This window comes from Dermochelys coriacea, chromosome 1 (assembly GCF_009764565.3).
Source record: "Dermochelys coriacea isolate rDerCor1 chromosome 1, rDerCor1.pri.v4, whole genome shotgun sequence".
Lineage (NCBI taxonomy): Eukaryota > Metazoa > Chordata > Testudines > Dermochelyidae > Dermochelys > Dermochelys coriacea.
Window position 1 is genome coordinate 259,792,235 of NC_050068.2, and position 14,352 is coordinate 259,806,586.

At 48.0% G+C, this 14,352-nt stretch overlaps 2 protein-coding genes across 3 annotated transcripts; both read left to right on the forward strand.

Moving 5' to 3' along the window:
• Positions 1-798: 798 nt before the first annotated feature.
• LOC122457351 (MIEF1 upstream open reading frame protein-like) lies at positions 799-2,635 on the forward strand. Of its 2 annotated transcripts, none has more exons than XM_043501908.1 (2): positions 799-1,336; positions 2,397-2,635. In XM_043501908.1, exons 1-2 carry the CDS (start codon positions 1,234-1,236, stop codon positions 2,633-2,635), a joined length of 342 nt encoding a protein of 113 aa, XP_043357843.1. In that variant the 5' UTR covers positions 799-1,233. The 2 variants fall into 2 exon arrangements, with proteins under 2 accessions (XP_043357843.1, XP_043357848.1); XM_043501913.1 differs by lacking the exon at positions 799-1,336 and adding an exon at positions 1,723-1,878.
• A 51-nt stretch (positions 2,636-2,686) lies between these two features.
• On the forward strand, positions 2,687-14,062 carry LOC119858576 (mitochondrial dynamics protein MID51). Its single transcript, XM_038409551.2, has 5 exons — positions 2,687-2,824; positions 6,490-6,639; positions 6,865-7,045; positions 8,222-8,484; positions 9,557-14,062. Exons 2-5 carry the CDS (start codon positions 6,496-6,498, stop codon positions 10,361-10,363), a joined length of 1,395 nt encoding a protein of 464 aa, XP_038265479.1. The 5' UTR covers positions 2,687-2,824; positions 6,490-6,495; the 3' UTR covers positions 10,364-14,062.
• Positions 14,063-14,352: the final 290 nt, after the last annotated feature.

A 14,352-nucleotide genomic window follows, 5' to 3' on the forward strand; every position in this document is an offset into this window, starting at 1 on the left:
GTTCACAATAAGCATTTCTGAGAACTAGGGTGACCAGATGTTCCGTTTGTAAAGGGACAGTCCCATTTTTTGGGACTTTTTCTTATGTAGGCGCCTATTACCCCCCACCCCCATGCCATATTTTCACAGTTGCTATCTCAGGGGTGGCCAAACTGAGCTTGAGAAGGAGCCACAATTTATCAATGTACATTGCCAAAGAGTGACAGTAATAAGTTAGCAGCTCCCCCCCACCCCCACAGCCTCCTACCCACTGGCAGCCCCACCGATCAGCGCCTCCCCTTCCCTCCCTGCACCCTGATCAGCTGTTTCATGGCATGCAGGAGGAGAAGCAAGGGCATGGCAGTCTCAGGGGAAGGACTGGAGTGGGGGCAGGGCCTGTGGCAGAACCAGGGGTTGAGCAGTGAGCACCCCCTGGCCCATTGGAAAGTTGGCACCTATAGCTCCATAGGAGTTGGTGCCTATACCAGAAGCTGCATATTAACTTCTTAAGAATCATAGAATATCAGGGTTGCAAGAGACCTCAGGAGGTATCTAGTCCAACCCCCTGCTCAAAGCAGGACCAATCCCCGATTTTTGCCCCAGATCCCTAAATGGCCCCCTCAAAGATTGAGCCCACAAGGCTGGGTTTAGCAGGCCAATGCTCAAACCACTGAGCTATCCCTCCCTCTCCCCCACCCCCACATGGGGCTCCGGAACCAGAGGTTGGCCATCCCTGTGCTATCTGGTCACCCTACTGAGAACCCCCCCAGAAGTTCTCCAGTGAAAACAAACCAACTAACCCTGACTTAGTGACTGGTATTTCTAATACTTGAAAAAGCAAGGAAAAAAAATAAAAGGAAGCAAATAATCTTTCAGGCTTCCTTTATATATTCAAAATAAGGGGAAAAGGGGAGGCAAAGGCAATTTAAATAAATCTTTATTATAAACTGAGCATATATTTATATTGGAGCCAAAGAGAGACAATAAACATGGAGCCCTTTCCCACGATTTGTACAAAGTCACTTTTCAGAGCAGAACTGCACTTTAACACAAGCTAGAACGAGATTTCAACAGCAACCGTCCAGCTGCTGTTGTGAAAGCAAGTATTGGACACACTGGGACTTGCCCAAGAATAATTTCAGGGCGGAACAGACAAAGAAAAAGAACGTTGACCTTTTGCTGCCGCTTTAACCAACGCAACAAACACTCCCTTCCTAAGCCACAGAGCATCGGAGGACCAAAAACTGAATCCAGATGCAAATTTACCGCACGCACCCCACCACACCCCAAACGCCAAAGGATCTGAATCTTAAGAATGTGCGAATCCAGCTGCTGTACTATCTGATTTGCTCTCAGGGTAAATAATGAGTCCGTTTGTTTGTCTCGGAGATTGTCCGGGGCAGGCCGAGAACTGGACTGGCGCGCGTCCTTGCAGAGTCGGCATCACTGATGAATACACAAGACGGGAGGGGAAGCGACAGGAAAGGCTGCACCCGAGCCTGGCAGACCCGCTCAGCGCAAGGAGGCGCGCGAAGTCCCGCGGGGCTCGCCCACGCGCCCGTGACGTGTCCCGCCACTCAGGGCAGGTCTGGGCTCTGCCACGTCCCACCGCCGGAGGGGAGGGGGCAAGCGAGGAGGGACCCAGCTGCGTGCAGCACCGCCGGCCGGATGGGGGCAGCGCTGAGCGCCCTTCCCCGCCTCGCGCCGCGACGAGCGGAAGTTCGCCCTCCCCGCGCGTACAATCTACGCTCCCGCTCGCTCTCGCTGGTTGGCGGCCCGGGCTCGCGCCCCGGAAGCGAAGTGGCCGTGGTGCTGGGTGACCCCGGGGAAGCCGTGCCGGGAGGGAGGCTGCGGGGTGGGCGAGAGTCGGGCGACCGAGAAACTGCTCCCGCTTCCCGGGTGAGGCCCATCCCCCTCCGCACGCCCGGACCCCTCCTGCCCCCAACCCCCTTTCCAGCCTATTGTTCCGCCCACGAGATCCCGCCCTGCGCTGCTCCCCGGGGCCCTTCCTCAGCCCGCCCGCGCGGGGTCTCCCCCGCCCCCCCCCAGCAGGTGCCTTCGTTGCCGCGCCTGGCCGGGGAAGCCCGGGCGGAGACAGACGCTGGCGGGGCTGATCCAGGGAGTCTCGGTGGGGGCGGGGGGGGGGTTAGTGTCGGGCTTGGGGGGATTTTACAGTGTCTCTGTTATTGCCTCTTTCTGCTTTGCTGGCAGATAGAGTGAGGTTGTTCTCTGCCCCCCCAGTAGGGATCTTTTCCTCTGCACTAAGTTTCCCTCTCTTTCCCTGCTGGAAATCCATCCCCTTGGGTTCCCCTTTCCCAGGGGCTTGTGAAGAAAGTATCAGGGAGACTTGCAGGGGGGAGATAGCGAAATGCAACTGGGAAACAAATGTTGACTTTCCCTCATCCATTTTTCTTCAGTTTGCCTTCTCCTGCATCTGTCCCCCATGGCAGCGTGGTCCCGTGAGGCAGTGCTGAACCTCTATCGTGCTCTGCTGCGCCAGGGCCGTGGTCTACGCTACACCGACCGTGATTTCTACCTCGCCTCCATCCGGCGTGAGTTCCGCAAGAACCAGCAGCTGGAGCGGCTTGAAGACAGAGAAAGACAACTGGAGAAGGGACAGGCCTTTCTGCACAATAGACTGGGAGGGTTGGTTTAGAGTCTTTGCCTCTCCCTGCTCTTATCCCACTTCCTTCTTTTCTCCTTCCAAAACCGTTAATCTTCTTGGACAGATGGTTAATATCTTCTGCCCACCACAAATGTGAAGAAGAAAGTCCAGAGGGTGCCTGAATATCCATCCGTACAAGCAGTACTCCGGTGTTCCCCTCACAGATGCATTAAGCCTTAGGTAGGTCATTCGCAGCCACATAATATGCTTTTTGTTGTTGCAGGGTTTCTCAACGCATGAGTAGGGACCCAAAATTGTGTTGCCAGAATGTTTCAAAGGGTCATGTGGCAGCTTCTGTGGTTCCCGTCCTACAAGGCTTGTTGGGCTCACCTCCCTGCTCTAGGCACTGCAACCTCTGGGGTCCTAGTGCCGCTCAGGTTTGGCCCAGCTGTCATGACGGAAGACTGGTTAGGCCAAATTTGAGTGAATTGTACTGCAATCACATGAGCCAGGTCACAACGCAACTCATACAAACTTGGTTCAGCTGGCGTCATGGGGCTAAACCTGACCAGGGCTGCAATGGCCAGAGCGGAGAGCCAAGCCTGGACAGTCCCACAGTAGCAGATGCCACTGTGGGGTAAGAGCTTGGCAGGATCTAGCCTCCCCCAGGGGTAGGATACGACCGAAGTCACCCCAGGGCAGGGCCATAGCGTGAGCGGTGCAGCTGCCCAGGGAACAAAGCTGTGAGGGCAGCTTAGGCCAGCCCCGCACTGTAGATCTCGGGGACGATGCGCCACATCCATCCCAGCTCACCTCAGTGGGCCACCCAGCTTATCTACCAGCGGGCAACCAAAAAATCTGGGAGGTGGGGGAACATGACCCCATGTGGTCCCCTCCCACATCATCTCTGGTAGGGGGTGCAAATATGCTTGCTTGCCCTGGGCACTAGAATGCCTAGTTACAGTTCTGTCCCAGGGTCTTCGTTCCCAGACTATTTACTGGTTGAGAACCACTATTTTAATGGTACCACTGTGGACAGCTGTTACATCTTCTGTATAGTGACCAAAAGTAATTCAATTGCAAACTCCTCAGCTCAGAGACCATCCTTCTTGAGTTCTTGGAATTTTAAGTGATTTTGGGAACTGGTTCAGAAAAACAAGTGTAGCCATTATAAACTGCCTAAAACGTGGTGAATAGTGTGCCTTTTAGCCAGTTCTAAAATCAGTATAGCAGAACTGGCTTTAAAATAGTTTTGAAAATTTCTGTAGTACAGCTATGTCCTTGATGAATCTGAAAAATAGCAAGTTTTAAAGTGATTAAAGAAAATACTTTTTATATACATAATTAAGCAGTGGAACTCATTGCCATTATATACTATTGAAGCCAATAAGTTAGTAGGATTCAAAATGCATATGAATGAGAACAATGGTTTTCAAAACTGTGGGTTGGGACCCCAAAGTGGGTTGCGACTCTATTTTAATGGGATCACCAGGGCTAGCTTAGACTTGCTGTGGCCCGGGGCTGAAGCCCGACCCCACCGCCTGGGGCCAAAGCCACAACCCAAGGGCTTCAGCATTCGGTTTAGGACTCGGGTTACAGGCCCCGTGCCTGGGGCTGAAGTCCTTTGGCTTTGGTCCAGGGTGGTGAGGCTTTGGTCCCCCCCACCCGGGTGGAGTGGGCTCAGGCAGGCTCAATGAAGTTTGAGAATCCCTGAATGAGAACATTTATAGTTACATTGCATATGATCTTTGTATAAATGATAAACCCTCATGCTTTAGGGCATAAACTCCCAGAGATTAGGAAGAAACTTCCCCTATGAGCAGACTAATCCATAATTGCCTGTTATGGGGCTTCTTGCATTTTCCTCTGAAGTATCTGGTACTAACCACTGTCGGAGAAGGGATACTAGGCCTTGGGTGTGATCTAGTACAGCAGTTCCTTTGCTCTTGCACACCACTAGAATAATTGTGGTTTGTTTTTTTTCGCCCCTATGGACAACTAGATTGCAGTTTCTGCAAGTAGATGCAATCCTATAGAAGGGGACTAGGACTCTCTAGTTTGGAAAGGAGATTAAATGGCATAGGGGCCAGTCCCTTAGTACAGGTTTCAGAGTAGCAGCCATGTTAGTCTGTATCCACAAAAAGAAAAGGAGGACTTGTGGCACCTTAGAGACTAACAAGCTTATTTGAGCATAAGCTTTCGTGAGTTACAGCTCACTTCATCGGATGCGTTCAGCATTTTCCACTGAATGCATCCGATGAAGTGAGCTGTAGCTCACGAAAGCTTATGCTCAGATAAATTTGTTAGTCTCTAAGGTACCACAAGTCCTCCTTTTCTTTTTCCCCTAGTACAGTATTCAGCTGGTTAAAGGGAAAAGACATAAGGTAATATGGTTTAACATATAATTAACATGTAGAAATCACTATTGCAAGACATAACTGAGGCAAATATGTTAGAGAGATTTTAAAAAAGCATTAAATAGTTATGTGGTGATCCAGCTAGACTATGCTAACTGTGAAGAGAGGCAGAGGCAAACCAAGACAAAAGGAATCATTTTAAATTTTTAGAATTTTATAGGGGAGAACCCCAAAATTGTACAAGGAACTTAAATATAGAATGTTACCAAAGACTATTTGTAATAACAAACTGTGTTACCAACTCATTAACCTTTGGGAACTTGTACATGTTGTTCTTCCTTACTCTATGCAGTTAGTATCAAATACATTGTTATTAAGAAGAACAAGAGATTATTTAACAATATACTGTGTCACTTCAGGGAAGAATCAACTTTTCCTCTCCTTGGCTGTAGGTCCAGCTCCACTCTTGCTTTCCCTTAGATTGGAGTATTCCTTAAATTTGGTGTTCCTGTGGCTGTATCTCTTTTCATTGAGTTTTTCCACAAGCAGGGTTTCTTCACCTAGAGGGTCTTGCTTATCCATTGGGCACCTTTCAATCCTATTCCTTCAATAGATGCTCAAACAGTCATTGCCTCTGTTAATATATTTTAGGTCCTTTGTGGGTGGGTGTCATGTTTAATGTTTTCAGGATCTGTTTTCATCTAAAAACTTTTTGATCAGTTCCATTTTTCACCACTTATATTTCCTTTCAGGTTTTTTTCCCCTTAATATACTCTCTCTGGTAAGTCTGTAGACTATATTTCCTTCTACTTCCCTTCTCTAACAGTGTCTGTTCACATGCCCAGGTCTGTGCATTTTTCCTGCTCCTCCTGACCTGAAACCTTTCCTATTTTCCTTCTTTCCTCCTCCTCAGTTCCCAGTCCCCTACTTTTATTCTCGAGTTCTTTTATTTTATCCCCTCACCTCGTACCCAGACTCCAGTTCACTTGTTACCTCAGCATCTAGATTCTTCTCCTTCTCTTACAGCTTTATTTCCGCCACTCCCACACTACCCCTTTGGGTGGATTCTGAACCCCTTCCCCAGGTCTTGCTGCCCTCTCGTTTGCTGTCTCCCCAGGACAGCATTCTGTGCTGCAGCATTGCAGGTGCTAGTACCAGAGTGAGGGTTACTACATTTATGTGTAAAGCCTCCGCAATGACCCAAGTAAAATGTCAGGATTGGTTAATCATTATGCTTCAGGTCATAAACTGAGAGCTGGAGTTGAAGAAATTTTCCCTATGACTATAATACCATGTAATTAGGGACATTAAAGGGGTTTTATTTCCTTTCTCTGGAGAGTTTGACATTGGCCATTGTCGGAGGCAAGATAACTGACTAGACATGGTCTAAGCCAATGTGGCAGGAGGCAAAATACAGAAATAGATGGACCACATCTGATTCATTGTGGGAAATCTTAACCTCCAAAGAACAGTGAGCAACGGACTGGGGAGATGGAGGTTTAGATTGGTGGGGTACAGCTTTCTGATAAATCTGTTCTCTCCTCTCAGGGTGAGATGGCAGGTGCTGGAGAGCGCAAGGGGAAGAAGGATGACAACGGCATTGGCACAGCCATCGATTTTGTGCTATCCAATGCCCGGCTCGTGTTGGGTGTGGGCGGAGCTGCCATGCTGGGCATTGCCACTCTGGCTGTCAAACGAGTAAGTGTGAGGAGGTCTGAGGGGAAGGAAGGTGTGCTTGTGTGGAGGAGGGGCATGGAACATTAGAACGGAGATAGTGAAGGTAACAAGGTGAGGGGTAGAGAGATGAACGCTGAGGAATGTGGGGATGGGAAGGACCCAATGAAGGGATATGGGCTGGTTGCTTCCTAATGGATGGGGCACTTAATAAATGTAACTTCTTGTGTCCCTGTGATGCCATTTCAGATGTATGACCGGGCAATCAGTGCTCCCAGCAGTCCCACCCACTTGAGTCAGTCAGGAAAGAGAAGCTGGGAGGAGCCAAACTGGCTGGGGTCCTCATCACGCTTACTGAACCAGGATATGAAGACAAACCTGAGCCGTTCCCTACAGACCCTCCCCACTGACCCATCAGCTTTAGACGCAGGTAATAAGCAGTGTGATACCTTCTACATTATAGCAGCTGCCCTTTCAATCCTGTTACCCCCTGTCCAGGTAAAATTGAGATCTTTAACCAACCTCTAAGGATCACCAGTTTTAAATGTAGAATCTGCAAAATAATAACTTGGCACAGAACTTTACCTGGTGTCCAAATCTCTGTTTCCGCAAGCAGGCCAACTCCAGGACGGCTTTGGCATTGCTACTGAGGGAGCAGCAAGAAGCTTAATGACCAGGGCATCTAAGTCAAGAGCTGAATTATGTCAACTGAAGTCATTAAATGGGCTCTGTCATCCCCCAAAGGTGCGGGAGTCCTCTAGGAGCTGAATAAAGGCATTACAGCAGCTCTTAACATTATCTCTTTGAATACTGCCCGAGGAAGAGGTACTTTTATTTCCCCTGGTGCTGGGAGAGCTGCTTCATATTTCAACCAGAGAGAAGTTCTGCAGTATGAAGAGGTGTTGTATCAATGAGATCTGAGAAGGTATCTGTTCAGGTCTAGCTGTCAGATAGAAGGTTTGAGAGAGAGATCCTTGGGAAATCTTCTCCCTTTCCCAAGAAACAACACAAGCCCTTGACCTGCAGTGTTTCTTAGCTCTTCCTGCTTACCCACCTGCTCTGGCCTGTCTCCTAATCTATGATGGTAATACAGCCCAGACAGACATACCACCTTAAATTACTGTAACCACATCAGATCTCACAAGCTAAACCGCATTGGGCTTTGTCCGTATATTGTAGGAACCCTTCAGGAAAAACTCAGGTGTTGGTGATTCAGGGAGGTGTACTCTGTCCTCTCATTGTTCCTGCATCATGTTAGAGGCACTTGTGCTGCAAGGGCTGCTGTCTTTTGGATAAAATTTAACAGGCGCTGCCCACTTACAGTCGTCAACATAATTTCTTTTTGAAAGATATGGGGTGTTAGTCTCATTGTCCTGGTTAAATTCAAACTCGGGGAACTTGCCGTCTGCTCACCTAATTCCTTTAGTAGTCATTGTTGAAATTATTCTCAGCTTTCTCCTACTATGATACTCATAATAAAGCCTGCAAAATGACTGCTAAATTCCATCCTGGAGGGGGCTGCGCTTCAGCGCCATCAAGTTATCTCTGTCAAACATTTAGCAATGAAATGTTAGGGATTATGGGATTTCTCTCTCTTGCCTGGCAGATGCGTTCCTACCTGCAAAGCCCAAACCGTCTGCCAAGAGGAGCCAAGTAGAACTGAAGAAGTCACGCCTTCGCCTGTCCCTGCAAGAAAAACTCTTTGCCTACTACCGGAGGAAAGTGGCTATCCCGGCAGAAGAGCAGGCCCGGGCCAAGCAGGCAGCTGTAGATATTTGCGCTGAGCTGCGTAGCTTCCTACGTGCCAAGCTGCCAGACATGCCCCTGCGTGACATGTACCTTAGTGGCAGCCTGTACGATGATCTGCAGGTAACTCATTGGAGTGTGGTAGCCATTATGCTGCAGGGTGACTGTGTAGAGGTATTTCAGGCTCCCCTGCTGGCTGTGCTGCTTCAGCACAGCATACTTGTTTAAAAAGCCTTCCGATGCCACATTTCCTGGGAATACATTTGTGTAATGTTTTTGCAAAACAGACATGCAGTTCAGGCTGTGTCTGTAGAACATCTGTCTTTTACTGCCTTCGTTTTTTCCTTTCTGATTGTCCCAGTTCCTTCTTTCTCTGCCCACTTTGTATTTGCCTGCTCTGCCTCTGCCACATCTCCATTTTTCTCCGTCCTTCCCCACAGCGCTTGCCTTGCACGTCCTCCTCCAAATGTGTTGCTTCCCTGAGAACTCTTGTGTATGCCTGAAAGCCTTTCCTACCTTTCTGTGTTTGTTTTGTTAACACATGACAGAGTTGAATTGGAGAGCAAGCTCTGCTGTAGATCACTTGGATGCAAAAATAGCTACAGGCTACAGTGAGTGAGCCACTTCTGAGGCAGCACTGAATCAGTGCTGCGTGTCAGATGCAACTTAAATCTGAGGTTTTAATCACATATGATCATTAAAGATCCCAGCAAGAGAATGGGGCATTGACTGTAGCACCTGCACCAGATTCTATCGTGGGATGATTCAGATTTGACAACTTAAGCTCTCCCTGCAGTTTGTCAGTTATTCTCCAGTTCGTGTCCCAAACGATTGTGTAATGTTGCTGTGTGCTGAAACAACTGCCACATCATACCCAAGAGGTGGATTCAATTTAGTGGTATGTGAAACAATCCGTGTTGTAGTTGGTATATCCATTTGAGTTCATAAGGTGCATAGAGATCTTTCAGGCAAATGCTAAATAAATACCAGATTTCATTATGCCTTGCAGTTTTCCCCTGGATTATGAAGAATGATCCCTCTGCATGTTTCCTGATGAAAGGAAGGCAGAGTGTCCCACTTAGAAAGAGCCTCTTGGATTCCCATTTGAAGGAAGATGTGTGATGAGCAGATAGGTAGCTTTATCCCAGTAGGTTCAACTGTTACCTTTCGCCCTTTTTTTCCCCTCTCCTGACAGGTAGTGACAGCTGATCACATTCAGCTCATTGTGCCTCTGGTCTTGGAGCAGAACCTGTGGTCATGCATTCCAGGTGAGGACACCATCATGAACATCCCTGGCTTCTGCCTGGTACGTCGGGAAAACCCAGAATACTTCCCCCGTGGGACCAGCTACTGGGACCGCTGTGTGGTGGGGGGCTACCTCTCCCCCAAGGCTGTGGCAGACACCTTTGAGAAAGTAGTGGCAGGCTCCATCAATTGGCCAGCCATTGGGTCCCTTCTGGACTATGTGATCCGTCCGGCAGCGCCCCCAGAGTCCCTGACACTGGAAGTCCAGTATGAGCCAGAGCGGCATCTTCTTATTGACTTCCTACCATCCCTGACACTGGGTGACACCATCCTGGTGGCCAAACCCCACCGATTGGCCCAGTATGACAATCTGTGGCGACTGAGCTTGCGGCCAGCAGAGACAGCTCGCTTGCGGGCCCTGGACCAAGGCGATTCTGGCTGCCGTTGCTTGTGCCTCAAGATTCTCAAAGCTGTGGGCAAGTCAAACCCAGCACTGGGCCGCCTCACTGCCAGCCAGCTCACCAATGTCATCCTGCACCTGGCCCAAGAGGAGTCTGACTGGTCCCAAGATGTGCTAGCTGACCGCTTCCTGCAGGCACTGAAGGGCCTGATTGGCTACTTGGAGGCTGGTGTCTTACCCAGTGCTCTGAATCCCAAGGTGAACTTGTTTTCAGAGCTCACCCCTGAAGAAGTGGATGAGTTGGGCTACACCCTCTACAGCTCCCTCTCAGAGCCACAGGTCTTGCTGCAGACGTAATGGGACTTTACATGGGAGAATGATGCTGGGGTTGTCTGGCCAAGATGGACTTTGTTTGACTCTTACTAAATGTTACTCCCCCTCCCCCCTCCCAAAAAAACCCACAACTTTTTTTCTTTAGGCCATCCATACTTCCTGCTGTGAAGTTGGTGCTCCCGCTGGATTTCTTGGTGCTACTGGTCAAGTTCCACTGTTTTCTGTCCCAGCTGTTATCTGTCAACTGGGGGGATGGAGGGGAGCCACTGAGCAGTGTTTATTCTTAAGGCCTGCTGCAGGTGTTCCAACCTTCTACCAAAACACTGTGCCCTCTTTTCCCTATGCTAATTGCTGTAGGGAGTGATCTCCTTCACTTCCTTGTTAGAGTAGGTGGAACTGGGCCAGTGAATCCAATGTCAATTTGAGCAAACTTATTGTTGACATCTGGTATTTTTTCCACTGTCTGACTTCCCCTCCCCCCATGTGTTTCCTTCTGTTTCACATACCTTGTTGTTTTCCTTTCCTTTCCTTTCCTTCCTCTCTCTCTCTCTCTCTCTCTCTCTCTCTCTCTCTCTCTCAGACCCAGAAGCGCATAGCAGCCCAACTGGGATTTTTTAATAGGACTATGTATAGCAGTGATTGTATAACAGAGTGAACTCAGCGTGATGATTGTACAGGCAGTATTTAGGGATGTAAGGCTTGTAGGAGAAATATGCACATGGCTGACGTTTCTGCCAGAGTGGAGTCCAACAGCAGTCTCATCCTTTGTAAGTTGGGTGTATGTGATCAGTCAAAGGTGCACCACCACTTTAAGTATGTGCTGGTCCCACTGAACCTGGGAAGAAACTGTTTGCATGTACATCCTGCCCTCATGAGGCTGAGGAGAGAGTGGGGTTTGCCATTCCTGGCTGGCAAGATCCATTTGGTGTTCCTGGTGGAATTGCCTTAGAAATCAAGAATAGTCAAGGTGGGACCTCAGATGTGCAGAGTAAGAGGCTGAATATAGGGCCTATTTTCTCAGTTTCCCTCTTATAGCATCTCTCTCATGCCATTGTGGCTTTTACTCTCAATAATAGGTAGAAGCAGGTTTACACAACAGAGGGGTTTGCAATAGACACACATGGGTCAGATTGTCATCTGGTGTAAATTGGTGAAGCTGCACTGAAGTTGATGAAGCCACTCTGAATTACACCAGCTGAGAATCTGGCCCATACATACTAAGTGGAGTATTAGTGCCTAGTAGCCATCTAGGAATGAGTTACTGGGAACAGGAGATGAAGAGTATGTATCTCTGTTTTGGGAGGAGGGGAAGGAAGAGGAGAGCTGAGGTAGATCTTCCCTTATGTGTTCCCACAGGTTAAACTTTTACTGTTTGCAGTGTAAAATCATTGGGACAGTGGGGCACATAATTCACATGTCCTCTGTTTGGTCCTGCTGTGGGTGGATTTCTGCAGTATTTCAACTTCCACTGCCATTTTGTGCTGTTCTGTCTCTGCTGTCCTTCCCTGCCTGCCTCCAGATGATTATACAGCTTTGAGGGAGTGGCCAGGCACACAGCTATATCTCCTGCATTGCAGGCATGGAGCACCTATCTGCTTGGGACTACACAGCTTCGTTCCTGCTGCCACCCTCTGACAATGGTGGGACTCTGTCTTGAATGACAAGTACTACCATTATGTGTGCGTGCAGTTTTGGAGTTGTCTCCTTTTCCCATTTTTAACACCCAACCTTTCTATTTAAAAGCAACACAAAAGCTGAGGAGATGAATTGCAATTTTGGAGACTCAGGAGAAGAGATCTGAGACCTTATTTTATTTCCCTCTTAAAGGTGGTGCAGGGGCTTGTGACGTAAATCTCAGGGGTGGAGTCCCAGCAGAGAGACTTAGGCCATATTTTCTAATTAAAGATGGTGCTGGTAAGATGAATCCTAGGGATGTGCATTTATCCTAGGCCAGGTTTTCTCAGGCAGTCAGTCCAGTCTAACCAGTTTGTCCGATAGTATTCAGTGATAAATGCAATGTTACATTTTAAATTATTTAACCCTAGATGACTGCTACTTTCTAGGCTGCCAGCGAGAAGCTCAGAAAGCTGTGTGTTATATAAAATCTGTAGTCTCCAAAGGGTTAACAAATTGACTTTGTGTTGTTTTATTTTTAACTTTTGCAGCAGTCAGTGTTGGGTGTGGTGTTGGTTGCTCCTCGCTCATGTTCGTGGAGTTTACCCCTTTTTCTTTCTTGCTGTCTGCTGTCCTTCCAGTATCAGTCTTCTTGCCATAAACACAAACAGGTGAGACTTTGAGTCCCTTGGAAGACTGAGAAACTCGCCCTCCCTCTAGTTACTTGAAGGTCAACAAAGCTATTAAAATATCTGGGGATGGATGAATTCCCTCTGTGCATTCATCTCTGCAGTATCCTCGCCCCCTCTCCCCCCACACACTTGGTGCCGACTGCAATACGATGGCCTTGACATAATTGAGTAATAGCATAGTCGGGAATTATCAAAACCCTACAAAAAAGGGTGAGACAAGAATAGGGGGAAGCCAGTGTCTGGTTTGGCTTCGGAAGTCTTCCCTGTTCTTGTCAAATCTCTATCTTTATATGACACTGTAAGTGAACCTTTTGTTTCTTTCTGGCAACCTAATGATTAATGTTTTTATGACCATTTCTTGTTGCTCCAAAGTTGAATTTGTGTTTCAAATGGAGATTGAAGCTGTCTTTCTTTTTCTCTCTCCAGCAAGACTTTGTTGCATTTCACTTCAGTCACTTTCATCACTTCATTTGTTCAATTCTGAAATGTAAAACTTTTTCCCCACTGATCTAGCTGCAAGGATGTGGCCTCAGCTTGGTTCCTAGGGAGCCAGGTGCTGTCATCCTGCAGGCAGCTACCACAACTGACAACAGGCGCCCCATTGTTGGCAGTCTCAGCATAGGCCAAAGATATAATGGGTCACAGAGTTTGAGCTGACCATGTACTCCACAGAGAGTGGTTAGATCAGGTCAAGGCTGACGCATGAAGGATGTGGGGGATGAGGGGAGGCCAGTGTGCTGGAAATTGACACTAATCTGCATCCACTTGTAAGGGTTATCAAGATGGCATCTATCAGTGTTAAAATTCACTAAAAAATCTAGTTGTATTGAGAGGAGAGTAATAGCCAGGAGGGCTTCTGTGTCTTACCAATTCATGGGCTACTTTCTACATGAAATTAAAATACAGAGCAAGGATGCCCAGAATAAAATATGAAAAATGCAGCTCATGGCCGCTTCCCCAGTTCAAGGAAGGAAGGGCAGCCCATGGAGACAAATTATTGTAACAGGCCCAGAACCCAAGTCTGTTCTGCACTCTTGGCTCTGGGAATGCCGTGATGTGTGTTGCTATTGCTGAGGTCACACACAACTAGTATAAGAGTTTCTTCGTGTTCCCTGTAACTTCAGCGTGAGGACCAACTAGCTCAACTGCAGGTTTTTACTGCCATTGAGCTCAATCTTTAATCTTTTAAGTCATTTGAAGATTTTTAAAATTAAAAGCAATTATGTAAAAAGGCTGCCCTTTGCCTCCTGGCATGCTGCTGGTGTAGCCCCTGGTGTCACGGAGTCTGGGTGCCCATGTTATGAAGTGAGCGGTTGAGATGCTCGCACATCTCCCAGGCTGTGTTATTGTGGATTGGAAGGGGGAAGGACTAGTGCATGATCTGTGACAGAGTGTGTGGAAATACTGAAATAAAATAGCCAACATTCTGTGGAAAGTTATCTCTGATACATGTGTAGCCAATGCCTTGCCTCCTTTCTCTGTTCATTCCCAGTGCCAGGGCAGAGGAAGACTCGCCTGAAGCACCCATTTTATAGACCATAGTTGTTATAAAATCTAGCATTTCTCTAGCACTTGTCTTGAAGGGCCTTAATGTGGTTAAGATTAGGTTCTCTTGCCCCTCACTGATGTGCAATTCCACCCCCCACCCTTCTATCTCAGAATGTTAACCATCTGCAAACACAAGAACATCTCATGACACAAGAACTA